The sequence below is a fragment of the Vulpes vulpes genome, chromosome 1 (genome assembly GCF_048418805.1).
Source record: "Vulpes vulpes isolate BD-2025 chromosome 1, VulVul3, whole genome shotgun sequence".
Taxonomy (NCBI): domain Eukaryota; kingdom Metazoa; phylum Chordata; class Mammalia; order Carnivora; family Canidae; genus Vulpes; species Vulpes vulpes.
Genome location: NC_132780.1, coordinates 22,868,164 through 22,878,325, shown reverse-complemented (window position 1 = coordinate 22,878,325; position 10,162 = coordinate 22,868,164). Strand labels below are relative to the sequence as shown.

At 45.7% G+C, this 10,162-nt stretch overlaps 1 protein-coding gene across 1 annotated transcript; it reads left to right on the top strand.

Moving 5' to 3' along the window:
* Positions 1-416: 416 nt before the first annotated feature.
* Positions 417-10,162, top strand: LOC112908829 (uncharacterized). Its single transcript, XM_025984419.2, is given in 4 exon segments — positions 417-563; positions 2,711-2,837; positions 7,741-9,890; positions 9,892-10,162. Coding segments are annotated over 4 exon segments (2,460 nt in total). The 5' UTR covers positions 417-476; the 3' UTR covers positions 9,988-10,162.

Sequence of the window (10,162 nt, the reverse complement as noted above, 5' to 3'; positions counted from 1 at the left end):
GGCTGCGGCCGCGCCCAGGACCCCGGCGCAGGTAAACGCTCGTCCCCCGGACCCTCTCCGCTCTCCCTGCACCCAGACCCCTAAGGCCCGAGCGCGGGGCGCCTGCTCGTGGCCCTGCGGCCCCGGCCCCGGCGTTCCGGACAGGGAGGCGCGGGTGTGCCGGGTCCCCGCGGGTGAGCGCCTGCGGGCTGTATTGCTGCAGCGGGCAGCAGGGGAGGGGCGGGCAGGGGCTGACTGCGGGGGTGGGGGTTGGCTGCGCCAGCAGCGGTGAACTGCACGTGTCCATTCTTTCTGTCAAAGCAGGTGCCGCGCGGCCAGTGAGGCCTGCGCCCTCGCTGCCTGACGGGGCCGTCTGTCTTGGCGGTGCTGAGAGGGGGGCGACCCGGGTGTACATAGGCTTTATCTGGCCACAGAGAAGGGCACGCCCCGCGGGGGTAAGCGAGGAGGAGGGAATCGCAGTAGTCGGTGGATTGTTGATGGACTCCGTGGCCACCGTGGACGTGGTGAACCTGTTGACTGGTCTATGTTCTGAGCAGGGCCGAGGCCGATTGTGGGTGTTGCAGGTGAGAAAAGGAAGGGAGGAGTCAGGGCAAACCCCAGGGCCTTCATTACGTGAACCTTAAAAAGTGCCAGTTCCCCGCAAAAATGGATTGATGTAGGAGCGACAGAGAACTGCGGTTTGGAATAAAGCAGCTGAGTCAAAATAGCGGGCCAGTGTGGAGAACAAGAGAGAGGTAGTCTATTTTAAGGGGAAAGGGGGGAAGTTGGGGAGGCTGTTGTAAACTACAAGTCCACTGGAGTAAGTTGGGAGTTGCGGCTTCTCATTGGCTGAGCTGTTGGGTGCGGTGATCAGGAAAGCCTGTCTTTTGGGGTCTGAGGTAGTGAAGTCGTGTCCCATATAAGGTCAATCCCATCGCTTTCTGTTGGGCCTGCAGTTGATCACATTGGTAGTGCCTGAGAGCTCCCCGAAGTGCAACCTCCCGACTCCAGTTTAGTGAGGTTTCCCGTTATGAATAGCAGCGTAAGGGATTGAAGCTCCCGTGAACCTGATGGAAGTTGGCAGTATATTGATTATCCCTTGGGGTGTCCTCACTTGTTTTGACATGGTTAAGCATCTTAGATGTTTTAGGAAAGTGTGAGTGATGGTGTGGAGTGGGCAGCTGGACAGGACATTTTGGGAAACTGGGGGAAAGTTGCAGATTGGAGGCTTCCAAAAGTGATGGCTGTTGTGCGGAGCAGGGGGAGAATTGGGTCCCATTTAGGAAGGGCATGCAGGGACGCCTGGGTGGCTCAGTGGTTTAGCGCCTGCCTTCGGCCCAGGGTGTGATCCTGGAGTCCCGGGATGGAGTCCCACATCAGGCTCCCTGCGTGGAGCCTGCTTCTCCCTCTGCCTCTGTCTCTGTGTCTCTCATGAATAAATAAATAAAATCTTAAAAAAAAAAAAAAAAAAAAGGAAGGGAATGCAGAGAATATTAGCAGTGCTATTAGTAGGTCACCGGGTCCTACTAAACTGTGCTGAAGAGTGGTTCTGTTGTTCAGCGTGACTTTGTATAGTTGCTGGGCATTGCGAACACAGATGAAGGTAGAGAGAATGATCTGGCAGTCAGATGGGCAAGCCTTCCACAGGGTGATGGATGGAACAAGAGATAGCAGAGGACAACTGAGAGTTTTGGGGGTTTTTTGTTTTTGTTTTTGTTTTTGTCTGTCTGTTTTAAGGCGGCTCCATGCCCTTGTGGAGCCCAAAATGAGACTTGACCTCTGGACTCTGAGATCAAGAGTCAAATGCTGAACCTACGAGTGTTTGGGAAACAGGGGCTACTATCTTACCAGTTTTGTAGGGCTTCACCAGAATTTTGGGATCAGCTTTTACCATATTTGGGGTCTTTCAAAGTCTTGCTGCTGGATAAGGTCTGGGCAGATGTGATCATTGCTGCTTCACTGTGCCTGGCAGGGAGACCTTTAGTGCTGGGGTCTTCACAACGGTTCAATGGACAGTGGTGGGTTCTGATGGTTGAGGGACAGCATGGGTAGCACAGAAGTAGAAGAGGGTCTGTGAGTATCCTAAGTTGACATGTGCTTGTGAGTGCCTGTCATTGAAGGGAGGATTACAGGCAGTTTGAGGAGGGCTTCTCAGCAGCATCTGAGGCTTTCCCTCAGTTGGGATTCATGAGAGTCCTGGGGCGGTAGTGGAGCCATCAAACATCCTTTGGATGACCTGTGACGAGTACAAGGTGGGAGAATCGTGTGGTGTGGGGGCAGGAAGGCGTGGGCGTTCATCTGTGGGGTCTGAAGACAGGAGAGAGGTACAGTCTACAGAATCATGTGCACATGGAGAGGAAGTGTGAGCCAAGGACCTCAGGGTCCTGATATTGAGGACTCTCTGTTAAAGCAGGGCCCATACCTGGCTGTCTCAGGGCATAATCTGAGAGCCTGCATTGGGAATATGGTGACAGGAGGATGGGACCTTGCAGGCCACACCCAGAGCTTAGATTGCACCTACATGTCCCATGTCTGTTACTACTGAGGACTGAACAGTGATTGACGGGAAGGCGAGAGGAGTGCAGCATTAGTGGCACCAGGACCTGGCATTTATCTTACAGTGGGGAGCTGAGGTGGCAGGGGAGACTGGGGTGCTGTGTGTGTGGGTTGGATTGTGGGTTCTCAGAGAGAGAGAGAATGTTCATGGTTCCATGTGTCGCTCTCCTGACAGGGTGGCGTGACCTTTGAGGACATTGCCGTGTACTTCTCCTGGAAGGAGTGGAGACTTCTGGATGAGGCTCAGAGACGGCTGTACCACCATGTGATGCTGGAGAACTTTACACTTATATCCTCACTGGGTAAGGCCTTAACCATCCTCATTCACCTGGAGTAGTAGACTCTGTATTCCACATCCCCCTCCTCTCTTTTCCAGGGGATGGTTTGTCCTTCTCATGTGTGGCCTGTGGGCACTGCTTGCTTCCCCAGCTTTCTGGGTAGTTGCTTTTGTGGCTAGCTCTGAGTTGGTGTGCCCTTTCCTCTGCCCTGCAGTCCCTGTACCCTGTGTGCTGAACCCTGAGGGTGACGTTGGAGGTCAGTAGTCCTGCAGTGAAGCTGATGGATTGCACCTGGCTTGCCCTCTGCCCGGCTGGGTACAGGTGTTCCGAGCCGTGCCATTTCTGTGGCCCGCCTTTTGATACCTTGTGACATTTCCTTGTGCCTGCCTGTGCCTGAAACTGCAGGCATTGGCATGTTTACTTCTTAAGTGGACCATGGGCTACTTCTCAGGAGTGTCCTCTATGGTTCTTTCTGTAGTGTTTACATCTCTTCTTCCATCTGGTCGCCTTCCTTCAACTTTTGAGAAATGATTAACAAATAAAATTATATTATTGAAAGTATATTATATGATGATTTGGGATGCCTGGGTGTCTCACCAGTTGGGCGTCTGCCGGGTGTGATCTCCGTTCAGAGATCATGTCCCGCACTGGGCTCCCTGTGGGGAGCCTGCTTCTCCCTCTGCCTGTGTCTCTGCCTTTCTCTGTGTCTCTTATGAATAAATAAATAAAATCTTTAAAAATAAATAAGGTGTATTATATGATGATTTATTATAGAATATGAAACTATTACCTAAATTAAGGCAATCAACACACCGATCACTTGATATAACTTTTTTCAGCAGCCCGGGTGGTTCAGTGGTTTAGTGCTGTCTTCAGCCAAAGGCGTGATTCTGGAGACCTGGGATCAAGTCCCACGTCAGGCTCTCTGCATAGGTCCTGCTTCTTCCCATGCCTGTGTCTCTGTCTCTGTGTGTGTGTGTGTCTCTCATGAATAAATAAATAAATCTTAAAAAAAATTTACCTTTTTGTTAGTATTGTTGAGAAAGCTTAATATCTACTCACTTACCAAATTTCAGGTGTACAATACAGTATTAACAACTGTATTCAAAGCAGCCCGGGTGGCTCAGCGATTTAGCGCCGCCTTCAGCCCAGGGCGTGATCCTGGAGACCTGAGATGAGTCCCACAGTTGGGCTCTCCGCAGGGGGCCTGCTTCTTCCTCTGCCTGTGTCTCTGTGCCTCTCTTTCTCTCTCTCTCTCTCTCTCTCTCTCTCTCATGAATAAATAAATAAAATCTTAAACAGACAAAGAAAAGAACTGTATTCAAACTGCTGTACATTCGGTCCTTAGAACTTACTCGTGTTTTAAGTGAAAGCGTGTATCCCTGACCACCATCTCCCCATTTCCACCAGTCCTAGCTTCTGGCATCCTCTTTTCCTTTTTTGTGAGTTTGGGTATGTTTGTTTTTTCAAGAATATCCTTATATGTAATACTGTGCAATACTTGTCTTTTACTGTGTGGTTTATTTGACTTAGCATAGTATTTTTCAGGTTCATCCATATTGTGGCAAGTGGAAATTTTGCTTTCTTTTTTATGACTGAATATTCCTGTGTATGTGTGTATACTAAATGTTCTTTGTCACTTTAAACACACAGGCACAGTTAATGATATTTCCACATATTGGTTATTGTGAATAATACTGCAGTGGGTATGTGTGTGAAGATACTCTGTGGAGATACTGATTTTCTTTGGTATACATACCTAGAAATGACAATGGTGGACCATGTGGTAGTTTTTTTGCTTTTGTCTTTTTGTTTTTGTTTTTTAATTTAAACTTAGTTAACATGTAGTGTAGTAATAGTTTTTGGAGTAGAATTCATGATTTGTCACTTACATGCAATTCCCAGTGCTCATCACAAGTGCCCTCTTTAATATTCATCGCTTATCTGGCCCATCCCCACCCACTTCCCTCCATCAACTCTTAGTTCTGTATCCTTTTTCTTTTTCTTTTCTTTTTTCTTTTTTTTTAAGATTTATTTATTCATGAGAGACACAGAGAGGGGGTGTGGGCAGAGACACAGGTAGAGGGGAGTAGCAGGCTCCCCAAAGAGAGCCCAATGCAGGACTCAATCCTGGATCCCAGGATCAGGCTGTGAGCCAAAGGCAGACGCTCAACCACTCAACCACCCAGGCGTCCCTTTTTTTTTTCTTTCTCCTTTTTCTACTCCCCCTTCTCATTTGTTCATTTGTTTTCTTAAATTGCAGATATGAGTGAGATCATATGATATTGTCTTTCTTTGATTGACTTATTTCACTTAGCCTAATAACCTCTAGTTTCATCCATGTCATTACAAATGGCAAGATTTCATTCTTTTTGAAGGCTGAGTAATACTCCATTATATAAATATACCACATCTTCTTTATCCATTCATTAGTCAGTGGACATATGGTTCTCTTCTTGTCGATAATGCTGCTGTACACATCAGGGTGTATATACGCCTTCTTATCTGTGTTTTTGTATCCTTTGGATAAATATAGTTGTTGGTTTGTAGGGTAGTTCTGTTGTTAACTTTTTGAGCAACCTCCATAATGTTCTCCAGAGTGGCTGTACCAGTTTGCATTTCTCACTAACAGTCCAAAAGTGTTCCCCTTTTTCCACATCCTCACCAACACTTGTTTCCTGTGTTGTTAGTTTTAACCATTCTCACAGGTGTGAGATGATATCTCATCATGGTTTTGATTTGTAGTTCCCTGATAGGAATAGTGTTAAGCATCTTTTCATACATCTGTTAGCCATCTATCTGGATGTCTTCTTTGGAAAAATGTCTATTCGTGTCTTCTGCCCATTTCTTAACTGGATTATTTGTTTAGTGATGTTGAGTTTGGTAAGTTCTTTATAGATTTTGGATAGTAAGCCTTTATCGTATATGTTGTTTGCAAATATCTTCATCCATTCTGTAGGCTGCCTTTTAGTTTTGTTGATTGTTTCCTTTGCTATGCAGAACCTTTTATCTGGATGAAGTCTCAATAGTTCATTTTTGCTTTTGCTTCCCTCATTTCTGGCAACGTGTCTGATAAGTTGCTATGGCTGAGGTCAAAGAGGTTTCTGTCTATGTTCTCTAGGATTTTGATGGTTTCTTGTTTCACATTTAGATCTTTCATCTGTTTTTTAATTTTTTTTTCATGTATGGTATAAAATAATGGTCCAGTTTCATTCTTTTCCATGTTGCTATCCAGTTTTCCCAGCACCATTTGTTGAAGAAACTGTCTTTTTTTTCCTTTGAATAATATTTCCTTCTTTGTGGAAGATTAGTTGACCATATTGTTGAGGGTCCATTTCTGGGCTCTCTTTTCTGTTCCATTGATCTATCTATCTGTTTTTGTGCCAGTACCATACTATGTTAATCACTACAGCTTTGTAATAAAACTTGAAATCCGGAATTGTGATGCTTCCAGTTTTTTCTTTTTTCTTTTAAGATTTTATTTATTTATTTATGAGAGACACAGAGAAAAAGCAGAGACACAGGCAGAGGGAGAAGCCAACTTCCTGCAGGCACCCCAATGTGGGGCTCAATCCCAGACCTGGGATCCGGGATCATGCCCTGAGCTGAAGGCAAATGCTCACTCATCCTCTGAGCCACCCACGCACCCCTCCAGTTTTGCTTTTCTTTTCGGAATTGCTTTGGCTATTCAGGGAATTTTGTGGTTCCATACAAATTTTTAGGATTGTTTGTTCTCGCTGTGTGACACATGCTGGTGGTATTTTGATAAGGATTGCATTAATTTTAATTTTTTAAAAGATTTTTTTTTTTTTATTAGAGAGAGAGAGAGAGAGAGAGAGAGAGAGAGAGGCAGAAACACAGGCAGAGGGAGAGGCAGACTTCATGCCGGAAGGCCGATATGGGACTCGATCCCAGGACTCCAGGATCAGGCCCTGGGCCAAAGGCAGGAGCCAAACCACTGAGCCACCCAGTGATCCCTCCTACAGTATTTTTCTTTTCTGTTTTCTTTTTTCTTTTCAGTAGGCTCCACACTCAGCATGGAGCCAAACACAGGGCTTAAACTCACGACCCTGAGATCAAGACCTGAGCTGCAATCAAAGATCAGATGCCCAACTGACTGAGTCACCCAGGGGCCCCGTCCTACAGTATTTCTATCTTCCTGGTACCATGTAGTTCCTCAGCTAGGGCTTCCAGGGAAGAGTCCTTCATGTATCAGAGTATGCTGCAGACATGACCAGGTGGGCTCAGAGAGGACCTGTTTCTGGCGAATCACAGCTGGGAAAGCTGGTGATATTAGGCCTCTGTTCATATCATACTGGGCACCTTTGTTTGTTCAACCAGAGTTTGCTGTAGTTGGCAATGGCCACACCCCATTTCTGGCTTTCTTTCTTCTCTGTTGGCAGTTTGTGGACTTCTGGGTTCTGTTTCTTTGGTGATGCCTTGACTTCCAGCACAGGGGTAATCGGTGCTCCTCGGGCCTCCACATCTCACCCCTTTCTCTCACTGCTCTTTCTGTGTAGTCCAACATTCACACTTGCCCAGTTTGCCATGAGATGTTAACAAATCCCTGAACTGACCTTGAACAGTAGCAAATTTCTTGTGATTGGATTTTCCAAAGCCTTCTACTCGGCCAAATATCTGCAGCAAAAATGGGCCTACTCGAAGCTGTGGGCAGAGAACAAGTTGTAGACCCTGGCTCTCTTCCTGGTGTCATACCTTAGTTTTGTATTCTTCTAGTGAGCTCTCCATGATACTTTGATCTTAAGGGCCCAGTAACACACAGCAGTCACTCCTTCAACTGAATTCCATCTCCAGTGTCTAGAAAACCATGCCATACGTTTATGCTCAGGTAAGACTGGCATGTATGTGATTGGCTTACCCATCACTATAGTCAACACATATTTCACCAGCATTTCTTTGTGTTCAGGTTGCTGCTGTGGAGCAGAGGCTGCGGAGGCACCCATTGAACAGAGTGCTTCTGGAGGTGTGTCACAGACCAGGACGCCCAGGATAGCTCTGACTTCCCGGATGACCCACCCCTGTGAGATGTGTAGTCTTGTCTTGAGAGACATTTTCCACTTGGCTGAGGAGCAAGGAAAAGAAAACAGCCAGAAACTGTTAAGGTGTGGGGCATGTGGGAAACGATTTTATTTTAGTATACGGTTTAAACAGCAGCAGGAGCAGCACGTGGCTGAAAAACCATTCAGAAACCGTGTAGACAGGGTCTCTGTTGTGAAGAGCTGGGGACTCCACAATTCTGGAAAGTCCTTTACCTGTGGGGAAGTTCAGAAAGATTTTCTGTCTGGCTCGGGGCATCTGCAGCAAGAGGCCACTGAGAGTAGGGAGAAGCTGAACACAACCATCCAGTGCAGAGCAACTTTACAAAGCAGAAAAAGTCATTATCCTTGGGGAGAATGCAAGAATGCCTTTGGTCCCCAACATTCACATATTCAGGACCAGGGTGTTCACCTTGGAAGACAGTGCTTTATGTGCAGTGACTGTGGGAAGTCTTTTAGCACTCATACTGCTCTCCATTATCACCAGAGAGTTCACACTGGAGAGAGGCCTTATGAGTGCAGTGAGTGTGGCAAGTCCTTTACCCGAAGACATAGCCTCAATGTGCACCTAAAGGTTCACTCAGGTGAAAGGCCTTATAAGTGTAATGAATGTGGGAAATCTTTTATTTGTAGGTATGAACTCCAGTATCATCATAGAAGTCATTCTGGAGAAAAACCTTATGAGTGTAGTGAATGTGGAAAATCTTTTACTTCTAGCTCTGCCCTCAGTTATCATCAGAGATCTCACAGAGGAGAAAGACCTTATGAGTGCAATGAATGTGGGAAATCTTTTACTTCTGGGTCTTCCCTCAGGTACCATCAGAGAGGTCACACGGGAGAAAGGCCTTATGAGTGCAGTGAATGTGGGAAATCCTTTAGACAAAAATATTCCCTCTCAATACACCAGAAAATTCATAGTAGAGGAAGCCCTTATAAATGCAACAAATGTGGGAAATCTTTTTCTTGTAGTTCCAGTTTCCATTATCATCAGAGAATTCACACAGGAGAAAGGCCTTATGAGTGCAGTGAGTGTGGAAAATCTTTTATCAGTAGCACTGCCCTCCATTATCATCAGAGAATTCATACTGGAGAAAGGCCTCATGAGTGCAGTGACTGTGGGAAATCTTTCAGCACTCATAGTGCTCTTCGATATCATCGCAGAGTTCACACTGGAGAGAGACCTCATGAGTGCAGTGAGTGTGGCAAGTCCTTTACCCGAAGAAATAGCCTCAATATGCACCTCAAAGTTCATTCAAGTGAAAGGTTTTATGAGTGTAATGAATGTGGGAAATCTTTTATTTGTAGGTATGAACTCCAGTATCATAACAGAGTTCATTCTGGAGAAAAACCTTTTGAGTGCAATGAATGTGGAAAATCTTTTACCTCTAGCTCTGCCCTCACTTATCATCAGAGATCTCACAGAGGAGAAAGGCCTTATGAGTGTAGTGAATGTGGAAAATCTTTTACTTCTGGGTCTTCCCTCAGGTACCACCAGAGAGGTCACACAGGAGAAAGGCCTTATCAGTGCAGTGAATGTGGGAAATCCTTTAGGCAAAAACATTCCCTCTCAATACATCAGAGAATTCATAATGGTGGAAACCCTTACCAATGCGACAAATGTGGGAAATCTTTTACTTTTAGTTCCAGCTTCTATTATCATCAGAGAATTCACACAGGAGAAAGGCCTTATGAGTGCAGTGAGTGTGGAAAATCTTTTATCAGTAGCACTGCCCTCCATTATCATCACAGAGTTCATACTGGAGAAAGGCCTCATGAGTGCAGTGAATGTGGGAAGTCCTTTATCCAAACATCTTCCCTCTTAGTACACCAGAGACTTCATAAGAGAGAAAGGCCTTACGAATGCAGTGAATGTGGTAAATCCTTTACCTATAGTTCCAGTTTCCATTATCATCAAAAAGTTCACACTGGAGAAAGGCCACATGAGTGCAGTGAATGTGGGAAGTCCTTTATCACTCGTACTGCTCTCTGTTACCATCACAGGGTTCACACTGGAGAACGGCCTTATGAGTGCAGTGAATGTGGGAAGTCGTTTAGGGGAAAATCTAACCTCTCTCAACATTGGAAAGTTCACACTAGAGAAAGGCATAATTGTATAATGAATATGCAATTTCCTTATTCAGTGTAATGACACTGGTGAAACTCTCTGAGGAGGCATTTGCCTGATTTGAATCTTTTACAGTTGGAGATTCCTTACAATTTCAGTTATGTTGGAATATATGTGGCTAAGTTGCATTTTCTAACTTGTCCAGAGATCCCTCTAAATTTATGTAA